This window comes from Eleutherodactylus coqui, chromosome 3 (genome assembly GCF_035609145.1).
Source record: "Eleutherodactylus coqui strain aEleCoq1 chromosome 3, aEleCoq1.hap1, whole genome shotgun sequence".
NCBI classification, from domain to species: Eukaryota; Metazoa; Chordata; class Amphibia; order Anura; family Eleutherodactylidae; genus Eleutherodactylus; species Eleutherodactylus coqui.
This window is the reverse complement of record NC_089839.1, coordinates 95137531-95150548: the sequence shown is the minus strand read 5'-3', so window position 1 is coordinate 95150548 and position 13018 is coordinate 95137531. Positions and strand designations below refer to the sequence as shown.

The 13018-nt window shown below is 40.9% G+C and overlaps 1 protein-coding gene across 2 annotated transcripts in view; it reads left to right on the top strand.

The window, feature by feature from the left end:
- The window catches only part of LTBP1 (latent transforming growth factor beta binding protein 1), a 373900-nt gene that overhangs the window by 319425 nt on the left and 41457 nt on the right, over positions 1-13018 (top strand). For both annotated transcript variants that reach the window (XM_066595882.1, XM_066595883.1), the window contains one exon: positions 271-414. In XM_066595882.1, coding sequence (XP_066451979.1) covers positions 271-414 — 144 coding nt within the window. The remainder of the gene's footprint in view (positions 1-270; positions 415-13018) is intronic.

The following is a 13018-nucleotide window of genomic DNA, read 5'->3' as shown; positions in this document are numbered from 1 at the left end:
ACTGAAGAGTCTCATTTTGTCGTATTTCTACAGTATATACATCATGAAATACCTTTTTATTTACAGACATTCTGCATAATTGGTCTCTCCCTACAACTGTAGCATCTGCAGTAAAATCTCCTGTTTATTTTATTCATTTCAGCGGCTATAGGATTTAATTGTGCACTGGGGGACTTGCCTTTTCTAGCAGACTTTGTTGGCTCAGGACATACTTTATGGTTAAAGAAAGTAACAAGGAATGCGTCCCAATAACCATTCTTCTTTTTCCAGATGTAAATGAATGTATAATGCTGAGTGGAGTCTGTGGTGAGGCCCGGTGTGAAAACGTGGATGGTTCATTTCTCTGCCTGTGCTCTGATGATAACCAGGAATATGACCCAATGACTGGGCAATGCAAATATCGCAACATGCCAGGTAGGATAGATTTTCCATAGACTTGCTCAGTGATACCGAACTGTAAATTCATGCTAAAATTGAAACATATTTCCAGAGGTTTGATTAGGTTATGTGTCTCAGGCTGTAGAAGAAGTTAGACATCCTTTGACATATCTGGCTTTTAATTATGTCCCAGGCAGCCAGCTTTATTTTCCAATGAAAGCTAGGTAGGAGGAGAGACTAAGTGACTTCATTCCCCATTTTGTAATATGGCATGCATTGGTCCATATGGGTACTCTATACATAGTACATTAGATTTACAAAATACGAGTGTCTAGTTCCGTGGTCTTCATCCTATGTCTCTCCAGCTGTTGTAAACCTACTTTGCCCAGTATGAGCATACTCATGTATTTTTAAAACTGTTGGAGAGCTACTGGTTGAAAACAACGGATCTAGTCAAATAGTCAATTGACAACTTATAGTCACTGACTGCGGAGTTGTTATCACTGCTGACTTTTACCAAAGTTACTGTTCTCACATCTGTAGAATTGTCCAAGGCAGGTTTCACATCGGAGGTTCCATCACAGATCCAAAAACTGGGCAGCTGGGTGGAGAGCAAACAGACCCCATTATAGTCAATGAGGTCCGTCCAGTACTTTTCAGTTCCATCCAGTTATCTGCTGCATGATTATTTTAAACAGGGTCGGTTAGCTTTTCTGCCAACCAGATGTTACCACTTCCTTTGTCAAAATCGATAAAATGAAAAACCTCAGTGCTTGTGGATGTTTGTGTTTATTGACCTAAAAAAATACAAAAACAGCTCAATCTTCCACCTGACTTGTGGAATCTGGAAATAACTTCAAATGTTAAACTTTACATAATATCCACCCATTATTTGCATGACAGCCTTGAATATTCTTCAGCTTGATGCGGATCGGTTTAAGATTTTCGGTCTGGATACATTCCTATTCTTGGTGGGGAACCTCCCAAGGATGTTTATGACTAGTGATTTGCTATTTGGAAACATGGGATGTTTCCAAACTTCTGGAGGGTACTGAGAGAGAGGGGGTCTCTTTAGTAGTTGATTATCTACCCATGACGATCACCAAGCTGACGGTTTTAAAGGCTCTGTTATTCCCTAATTTAAATGCCACAGGGATTAGTGAAGCAAAATATATGACTATCCCAACGCATTACAATAAAAGACATAAAAAGATAGCCTAAACTCATCTGTGTTGTACTTTCTTGTGCCTTTTATGTTAACCTGCATACCATGACAATACTTGGACAATGCACACATTTGGGCATGTGCAACATTTCTCCATGGATACTACTTTATGTAACTATTAGGCCACTCTCACACATGTGCTCGATAAAATGCTGTGATTTCTATTGCGGCGTTTTGCTGCAATTTTACAGTAGTTTTCGGACACGCGTTTTGGTGTTCCTGCGTCCGAGAGCGGGTTTTAGCGCATCCCGCCATTGTGATAAATATACTTGAATATCGCAACAACTATGGGGCAGGCTCTTCTCCTGTGCCTGCAGCCACCAATCATTGCCCAGGCACAAGTCTCAATGTATGGACTTTATCTCCTTCACCTAGCACATCTGGTATGAGGACTTGTCGTCTTATGCTCCTGTCCAGAAATCAAGTGATGATTCCATCTCTGTGCCCACCCCTTCCCACCTCCCACACACAACTTACAATTCAGCTCTCTTTCTCTTCCTGGCTTACTAAGTATCTCCATATAATGCCTGATGCACGGTAAGAGCTTAAATGAGGTTCTGTCATTAAAAAAAAATTGTATACTCCCCTATTTCCCCTCAATCAGTCTCTTTACTGTATCTTCTCCCTGCCGATCTTCTCATGTCTCCTGTAGTCCTGAGGGGTCACGTCACCACAAACCGGCTGATTTTTCTGCTTCTTGTGATGAAGGGTCCGTTCTCTTCAGTCTTTTTCCTGCCAGCCAATGTACTCTACATCACTAGTGATGTTGCGTTCATAGCCTAGCAGGGAGTGCTGAGCTATTGCAGAGACTGCACATGCACGGGGTCTCGCTGCAATAGTATATGAACTCTAAATACCCAGCAGATCAAGAACCATTTTCTATTAAAGGCTGCCTGAATCAAGTAATAAGATCTACTGCAAAATGTCTTTAAATCTCCTTCTACTTTACATTAAAAATTGAAATGACAATTATACTTTAACACAATGATTGCCACAGTAGCCAGAAAAATGATATTGGGGTGAAGGTGTTTTATTAGGAAACTGAATAAAAACACTAAAAACAAAACAATCCTTTCTGATTTAATGAAAAAATTGTTATTTTTTATTTTCTGTGCAGGAGTTATATGTCACTCACATGGTGCTACAATACATTTTTGCACTGCACAACATATCAGTTGTCTGGGACTCACGATATACTCATTGAATTTGTTTCTGGAAATTGAGTCTTTTATCATTCCCAAGCATTTAGTTGTGTGTGGAGTGGACCTTGGGTGGTCCTGGATGACGACCTCTGTATCATACCTCTTAAGTATATGCAACAATGTCATGTTAACTTCGTTCAAAGAGCCGCCAGGCAAACACACATTCAAGGTGCCATGAACCAACTGTCCGGTTTTGCCCAATCACGTAACATGTATGTTACAGCATGGCAGCGTAAGTTGCCCGTGTACCACACACCTCCCAAGGTTAAAATAAAGTAGAGGAATTGAATTTTTTGCACATAGAAAAAGGATATATATCTTAAACTCTAAATTTTATGCACTGCTGAATTATATGAAAAAGATACAGTATACTCCAAAACTCAAAATAGAAGACCTTTACACAACAATGTTAGTGAAAACATTTCTTAACCGCTTATATACAAACAAGCTTCATAATCTTGATCCAGAACTACAAGCCCCTGATCTGTTTTTAAGACGAAAAGTAGATAAATTGGTTCCATGCAGTCCATAGTACCTTCGTTCTGCTTGCCAGAAAATAGCACAATAGGCACCTATTCAGCTTTATTAAGGTAATTTAGTTGGCTCATGTGTAATTTTATGGCATACAGACTAATTAGATGTTGTGAAATTCTTCCTTTGATTTTGTTGCCAGCATGTATTTATTTCACAGTTCTTAATTATTAGGCTTGGATTGTTCAAACGGAAAGACAAGTGCGTGCAATAGATCCATAGGAATTTCAGCTCAAACCTGCACTGTGGCTTAGCTGTAAGCAGCATTTATTTTAGGAACCTTTATAATGATGGATGATTGCTTGGACATTATAAGTGTCTCTCATGAGGCATGTCAGAAGGAGGTCATCAGTAGGCTTCTGCATGCCAGGCCACCCATTAATCAATGGGGTGTCAGATGTTTTTTTGCTTTTTTTTAAACTGGACAATGTTTTTGAGAGGCAAAACTTCCCAGTACTTGTATAATTTCCAACTTTATTAACCCCTCATTTAAAGGGGTTGTCTAGGCAACCATAAATTTTGGAAAGCTGCTCATTCTGCAGTAAGAAGCTTTTACAGTGTCCGTCCTCTACTGCTCTCCACTATCTGCTGAAGCACCAATCACTTCCTGATACATAGACATGTGACTGGGTCCGTTGATCACCATCCGACGTGAGCTAGTGATTGGCTGCAGTGGTCACATATCCCTGGTGTCAGTGATGTCATCACTGCAGCAGGAAGTATAGAGCAGTGAGAGACTTTGTCCTCTACTTTCAAATTGTTTTGTTTTTATTTATTTTACGCATTTAAATAGCTCGTACGTATTCTACAGCTCTCTTCAGAGATTGTGATCGCTTACATTGGACCCTCTTCCTGTTGGGGATCACAATTTAAATTCATATACATTATATTTTTTCAATAGAGGGCAATAAACTCCACCTTGAAATAAAAGAATCAGTAGTTATTTTAATAGTAGGATCATAAATTCTTAGAATCGGGCACAATTCATGTCCTCATTTTAAAATAAATAAAAAATTAATATAAAATATATATTAAAAGGTTTTTCTGAGTCCCCAAATATAGGTGCAATTACCATTCAGGGCTGCTACCCATGTTTGGGGATTCAGAAAACCCTTTTAATGTAATTTTATGTGTCCCCACACACATAAGGGGTTAAAACCCCCCAACAATACTCGCTTCTCACTGCACGCTGCTCTACCGTTGCCTCTCGCCACTTTTCTGGTCTTCTATTTGCATTGGCTGCAGCTGTGACTTGGGTTGTTTGCCCATGTGACCACTGCAGACAATGGGAGTCCAGCAGGGATGTCATCAGTGATGTCCCATAAACCTGCCTCAGGGCTTCTGCATTAGAAGCCCACGTGACAAGTTTATGGGACGTCACCAGGCTTGCTGGCTGGGTGATGTCACCTGTCAGATGCTGAGGTGCCAGACCACTGAAATGGCTGTCCTGCGCCATGATGAGTATATTACTTTTATATAGTATTGGGCACAATCAGCTAAAAACTATATAAAAGCAATAACTTGGAAACCCCCTTTAATCAGTACAAAGTGAACAAACAGTATTACTGTACATCCAATGCTGCCACACAGTACGCACAGCTAATGCCGCTATACAGTACACAAATAGCATGGTTATACTGTAAAGATAAATGATGGTGGTATATAGTTCACAGTAACACAGTATAAGGACAGCCAGAGTGCTCCTGTATGCAGCGCCACCAGAGCAAGCGGAATACCTCCAGTAAAATAGTGCCAGGAGAATGTCTCTATAAACAGTAGTGTAATTAGTGTCCCCATAAACAACAGTATCAGCAGTGTCCCCCATGAATAATAATGCCCCCAATGAACAATAGTGCCAGCAGAGTGCCCCACATTAGACAATAGTACCAGCAGAATGTAGAGGTTTAGAGTCCTTTTAGAAGAGTCGATTCTCATTTGAACGAGCAATTGAGATCATCGCTAACTCATTCGCACTCATGCAGCCTGTTTAGATCATTGCCTTCTTGAAACGAGAGTTGTCCAGTCCCTGTATAAGTGAGGCTTCTATCACATGGCCGAAGGCATTTTTACGTGCGCCCGCTGGCACCGTAAAAATGCATGAACGGACACACAAATCAAACGTTTGTTCGCCCATTCAGACGGCACGGGCCCCGGTGCATATACGCCAAGGCCACAATGCCATTGCCTCCCCTTCCCTCCCCCTCGCCAGCTCACCTCCTCTCTCCTTCCCTCCTGCTGTTTGCAATGGGATTGGGTGGGATGGGGGCGGAGCTAAGCACCCGCCCCTCCTTGCTCCTTGTCTGCAGCTAGCAATTGGAAGGGGCAGAGCCCCGACCCTTCCCATTGCAAACAGCCAGAGGGGAGGAGACAGGAGAAGAGAATAGGGAGGGAGTTTAGCAGTCATGCTGCTAAACTACCTCCCACCTCCCTTCTCTGGCCGCTGTCATTGGCTCCCATAGGAGTCTATGCAGTGGCCGACATATGCTGGCTGGAAAGTTCCAGGACTATCTTTTCAGCCTGGCGTGAAAGCGCCTGGCGCTATATAGGCCGGCCGGGCGCTTTTACGTTGCGAGAATACGGCCATGTGATCTGATGCATTGAAATCCAATGCATCAGATCATAGCGTATATCGTCCAGCCGTGAAAACACCAGCCGATATATGCCTGTGTGAAAGAACCCTGAATGAGAGGGACTGAACAATTGCTGTTTAAACAGAACTATAAGCAAAATAGTCAACAATGATTTCTATACCTGCAGGAACTGAATGGCGAATGAGAAGCCAATGATTTTCATTAAGCCATTGGCTGACATTTAGATTGAACTATTATTGTTCATTTTCACTCGTTTGAATGACTTTTCGAACGATAATCGCACAGTCTAAGCGCAGCATAAGTCTGTCAACGGGTGAATCTCTGGTGATCTAGGGCTGTAAAGCGTCATGTTCTTATTTTAACATATCTCAAATTTCATAGTATGTCTTTTTGGGGATCATGGATTTGTCTTTTCATAATGACAGGGTTATGGCTCCATTCGCAATGGCACCCTTCCCCTTTCATTGGTTTTTGATAGGAAGAGTTTGTGAAGCTGTAAAAAGTACCAGCGTCTTGACAAGCATCTTTCTTGTTCAATGGGATCCGATAAAATACATTTGGAACTGTTTGATACTTAATCTCTTATAGCTTCTATGATTAAAACCATGATTCCAGTGTGAACAGAGCTTAAGTGCTAACATTCTGGCTGTTTTTAGTCCCCTCTAGGGGGAGCTCTCTGCATATAGATTTGTAAATCTTCCATTGAAGTCAAGGGGAGCTGTAAAAATAAGGTAATCATTTAGTGGCAGCTCTACTATATATGAGTTCAGCAAAAACAGAGGAGTAACGGGTTGGGTGGAAGGGGTACTGGCCCTATACACCCTCTTCCTCCCATAGGCTCCTGCTATACATGTTACAGATATATTTAGTGTTAGTGATTTCAGACAGTAATGGTTCATACATATTTTCTGGCTTTCAGGTCAGCATCATTTATTTTGCAGCCTGAAGAATAAAGTTAGATGGTCACATTTTGTGTCTCCTGTCATATGTGAAAAAATAGGTTTACGGAGGAAGGGATTATCTGCTTACCTCATTATAGAAAACTTTTTCCTTTTAGCTTTTTTAAAATAATTTATGAAGGATTTACAATAGTTTGAGTACATGATTTGTAGATTGTCATGCTTGTGGCATTAATATGACATTAATTACAACACAGGAATAAAAACATGTGTTTAAATATTCCCCGAGAGGAGAACCCAGTTGCCTTTTGAACTTCTAAACTCGAAGCACGTGCCGTTTCAAGCAAATGCTGCGTTCTACAGATAGAATGTGGACATATAATGAAACTAGTCTGTTTCTTTTGGCTTAATCCATCACCTCTATGCATTGCCAGTATATTGCACAGTCTGGTGTCCATTAGGGTGTTGATCATCTTTTCTTAAGGAATGTGTACTTGATGATTTGATACATTTTGTGCACTTTCCTAACCAAGTAATTGAGTTGTGCATATGTAACTGTAGCTAATTTACTGTATCGTATGACCATTCTATAGTATAGCGGTGCACGCCGAAAGTTGTAAGAAAGCCAAAGTCTGAAATGGGCAAGTGTCTAATTAATGGGACTTGGGGGAAAAGCTCATTATTTGTTTTTTTTGGTCCACAAAGTATAACTTGATGCTCTTGGGCTTCGATGCGAAATGTATGACACGGCTCCCACCTATCTAGTGTTGTCTTACATGGCAGAGGGGGCTTGTGTGCGACTGCTATCTATGATCGCCTCGCTGTTACAGAGGAAAGGAATTATTGTGTATTGCAATTACCTTTCAGGGTTGCCAGCCTGATTTTTATTTCATTGTTCTGTCCAGAAAAATCATAGACCGCCAACATTTTTTATGGGCAAATGAAAAAGAAATGCTAACAATTATAAGTAATATCCATTTATAGCTCAGATACGGCTACACATTAACAGCATTTACTGTGAACTGTAAAATAATGATAATTACAATCACCTTTTTCCAGAGTTCGCCAAAACCCTTGATAGCGCTGTTTCTAAAAACGTCCTCTCCTGGGTGCACAATATCTCCTTTATAAGGCCTCATGCCCACGGCCGTGATGGACTCCGCCAGCGGAATATCGCAGAGGAGTCTGCCACGGCGCACTCCAAAACACCATTATTCACCACTCTGGATCCTCTGTGCGCATCTCTCCTGGCAGGTCGGTGCTCATGCACAGTACAGTGCGTGATGCGCCGGCAGTGCGGGATGGCGCAGCCTGCAGTGGGCGAGGACGCGTATTCACGTAATACTTCCGCTGTGCAACAGTGAAAGTATAGTGTGACGGCCGGCTTCCATTGACTACAATGGAAGCCAGCCGTGCGTATTCCCGTGGGAAATAGAGTATGCCACGGTTTCTTTCACGCTGCAGAATTCCGTGGTGGAGTTCCGCAGTGTGAACATTGAGCTTTTAGGTACAATAGAACCTAATAGCCTCGGGACAACGCTGCCGCGGGAAATTCGTCCGTGGGCATTAGCCCTAAGGCCTCCTGTCTACAGGCGACTTTTCACTGCGTTTCCCACAGCGATAATCCAGCCACAAGAAACGCAGTGAATGCTTTCCATAGACTACTATGGAAAGCGTAGCCCCAATATCCACGAGCGGAAAATAATAGCGATTCTCCGCTCATAGCATTTAAATTGCAGGATGTTGCTGTCAGCTCTCCCCTGCTCCCCGGCGGCGGCTCCCGCAATGGAGATCTGCCACGGGATATCGCTACACCCATGGACAGGAGGCCTAAAAGGGTGATTGAAGAAGGGGGTGATGTCAACCCACCAGTTTTAGGGTACTGTTAGATAAGCCAATTTATGGCTTGAACAAGCGAGTGATGTCACCATTAATTTGTTTGTCCATACAGGCAGATACGTCTTTGGCTCATTCAAATGAGAAAGCTTTCAGAATTGTTCAGTCTTTCACATCCTCTGTATAAGTGACTGAGCCGGCATATCACATCATAGGGCAGCTATTTTGCACTGTGCATGACAGCGTAGCTCATGCACGCTGCCATGCGCAGTCTGACTTGTTCCTTTTATCTTTTTTAATTTCCCGCTCTGTCGCTTAGCGACATTGTATATCAATGCCACACATATGCAATATAATTACACGCCCATAGAGGACAATAAAGCTCTATCACGTGTAATACGCGGTAGAATAGAACATGCAGCGTTTTTTTAACGTGTGAATTATACGCAATAAAAAAACGCTAGTGTGAGTGGGACAATGAAAATCAATGTACTTTCACTGACTCCATTCACCGCATATCATGCACATGTAATCCACAATGAAATACGCTCATGTGGGCCTGCCCTTAGGGGTACGGAAGCGGGAATTTGGGGTAGAGATCTCAGTGGAGGATTGGAAGTTAAGGCGTTTTTATTTACTTATACGTTGTCAGTGTTTTGCAAGAGAAAGATGCTAAAATCTTAACCAGGTGGTGCAGATATACGGCTTGCCTTCATAGCACGTTCCCATTGGTGTTGAAGTTGTCTTGGCACTGTGAAACCTGAACATGATACATTGGGTTGTGATGGAATGAGGTCCTTCTGAGATAAGGTCTTCTCCGCTTATTAAAATATAAGTGGGAAAAGGGTGAAAAATATTCCTTAAGCTATCCTCCTTGCAGAAATGAAGCTTGTTACATTTTTTTTTATCAAGCTCTTTTTTGCTTAAGGTACCAGTTACAACGGGGATAATCACCAATGTCTAAAGAAGGGGGAGGAGCCCGAAACATAACTCGGTATGTGGTCACGCCGATCTCTGAATGCCTCAACTAGTATGTGAACTGAATTGATGGATGCCGGTAACACTGGGTGATTAAACCGGTTGTAATTATTACCTAAAGCAAAAAAGATTTGGATAAAGCAACTTTTGAATATGAAAATTGTGTATTGCACATTTTTTATATGGACTGATTTGTGGACTTTGGGATCTATTTTGTGCAATATCTGACCATGACAAGTTTCCTTTTTGGATACCTTGTATTTTTATATGCCTATTACATTTTTGTTAGCCTAACGGCAGTCAGATCTGTTATCTCATGTCACTGGTGCTACATACATACTCTGTATGGACAAATGGCAACAGGAGTTGTTCTATATATAATGTATGGAATTGCTGGCTGCAGAAAGCACGGGAATAACTAAAACTTCCTGATCGTTTGGCAGCCCTTGTTGGAGTTTATGAGGTCCTCTGATTTTCAAAATCTGTTCTCCTGATTTATGTCCTCTGGGTTAAATGTTGGGAATTGCCATCAAAGATTGCAATTAGTTTGTGATCCCCCTCCCTTCTCCTCTCTAATCTCTCTTTTTTCCTCTCCCCTTTTTTCTTGGCTCTGTGTGCTCTTTATTGTCTTTTGCTTTTTCCTCTATTCTAGTCTTCTTGATTTCTGCTGTTAGGTAATATATTCTGTTCAAGCCATAGCCTACTTCACTATCAGCTTAGATGCACTTACCTATTCTTTTGGCACATAGGCTTCTAGTGCAGTGTATGGATTAGTTTATAGACCTTTGGAATAGCTAACAAAAGTAAATAACCATTACATTGTGGCCTATGCCTCTATTTATGATATGGGCTGCCCATTGTGAAGATAATAGTATTTCTTTTACAGGACGCTGAGCTTATTTCTTCATGTCCTACGGGGCCTACAAGGTCGTCTATGTTCTTCATCGCTTGAAAACGTCAATAAATACTGATTAAACATAATTACAACCACAATAAACTATGCAAGTTTCTCCTGTGCCCAAAAATTATGGATGCGTCAATTTTTACTGGCTGTCCAGGTGTTTAGCTAACATAATTGGGTAATTGTGGACCTCTATAGCTGACATAAAAAGCAGGAGAGGCAGGTATTTTACTCAACGGTTATGAAAACACCTATGTGGTGTTTACCGTATTTGCATTGACAATTATGTTAAAGAGTTGAAAGGTATCAACCTAACACACATATAGTATACCCTTCTGGGATAATTATTTCCATGTTTCCTTAGAATCCACCAGAATTCTAGTATAACACACAATTAGAAATAGGAGATTATTTAGCCCAAGTCGTCATGGCCAATTAGGCAAATTGGAATAGTTACTGTACTTCACAACTCAAATTATGCTGTTTAAAAACTCACTCCTGTCAATGTGATGGATAATCTACAGTGTAACAATGTGATATGACCAACACTGGGAATTTTTCTTTATATTGAAGAATTCCCATAGTCAGCAATTGACTTTAACAGAACAGATTCCATAGAGGATTTTCGACTTAAGTAACATCTACCATCTTTTGTTTTTGTGGAAAACAAATTACAACAATCGCGCGCTCCAAAGAGTGTGGATAGAGAGGTATTGAAAAATGGTAAAAAAGTTGGAATTGCAGACAGTTATGCTTAAAAAGGAAACAGATGTGAGAAGTCCTCTAAAACGCGTTGCATCCCTTGTACTACACCGTTTGTCCTATTGTGAGTACGATAAAAATGGAGCAGTATCTACTCTCCTAAAGAAACATGGATGAAATATGGGATATTTGAGAAGCTAACCTGGATTTGTGAGGAGGCTTGTTGATGTTCACGAACTCCTCAACCAAGTAAGTCTAACTTTTAGATCATTTTCAATACCTCTCTATCCACACACTTTAAAGTACGGGATTCTTGTAATTTGTTTTACACAATTTGTGGCTGAGGTACGGACGTACCCTGGATACCCCCAGGTGCTCTCTCGGTACTTACGTACACCAACAAGGATTATTGGTGGAATGGACAACCACAGATTTATTTAAAGGCCAACTAGGACCAGTGATGTAGGGGCCTTTTTTATGACCGGCTGCACACACCAGATGAGTCCCTTCTTCTACTTTACGGTAATTTATTCTTTCAATCACCTTCTAGGGCGCTGTGTTTGACTAACTATATATCTTTAGATTTTGGTATTTCAATGTTCTGTTTTGATAATAGAATTAAAATTTACAGTAATTAGCTCTCATTGATTCAACAGCCCTCACATCCCGTATTTTATATGGATTTATATGATGCTCTTGTTTTCTCACATTACTCTGGTGTGAATTTGGATTATATTTACAATTTTGTAAAATTCTTATAGGTTTTTTTAGCCATATGACTCAATTTACAAAGTAGCTTCACTCACTACCCATCCACAAAGCCTTGTAAATGGCTGCATCTGTCTCAGGTTTTCTCCAGTTTCATCACCAATATAATTTTCAGATCCTTTTCTTAGTAGCTTTGAGACTACAAAGTATCTGGTATTAGTGCTAGCAGCTTAAGTATCCAAGCTTTCTGTTCATACAATAATTATAGATATTTTAATGTATGTAGCTACACAGAACAAGTCATATCCTGAAGTACGTGGGTTATACTCTATGCAGACACGAAGTGTCATCCATCTGCCTATTACTGTGCATGTAGAGATAGCTGTTAATCAGTGGCTGGATAGATGATAGGAGATAGAAAAAAATGGTGCTATACCAGTCAGATGTGGTAGGAATACATTTATCCTTTTCTTAGTTGGATTTCTTTACGGTGGAATGAGAAGAGTGATATATGCATGGAGTGGTGGGTTCAGCCAACCTAGGAAATGTTCAACCCATGGGTAGACGTGTATAGCACGGAATGGTATGGACCAAAAACTGGGTATAACGTGCAACCCTTTGATGAACATGCACATACGGAAATATTGTCTGATTAATGTCTCCATTTTTATTGATAATGCCCGTTAAAAAAACATATTTCAAAGCAATTTCTCCCGCACTTGTGTCCATTCCCTGCTCTACACAAAGTTGCGCATAACCCCAGTACTACTGAAGAAGAAGCATTATGTTGCTTCCAGATACATTCTATAGGCTGTTATTACCAATAAAAATGGAGAAATTAATCTACCGATATTTGCGTATTTGGATGTTCATCAAAGAGTTGGTCCATACCAATCAATGGCTGGAGGCTGGGGTGGGCGGAGCTAGCCTGCGGCTGATGACTATCATCTATGTGTGTTCTGCTCCTTAGAAAGTGTAAATTTCTGACAAACATATTCATAGATACATAAGGCAGACCGATCACTGCAATCACTGTCTGTCGTTACTACTTGCTGTCCTCAGAGAGG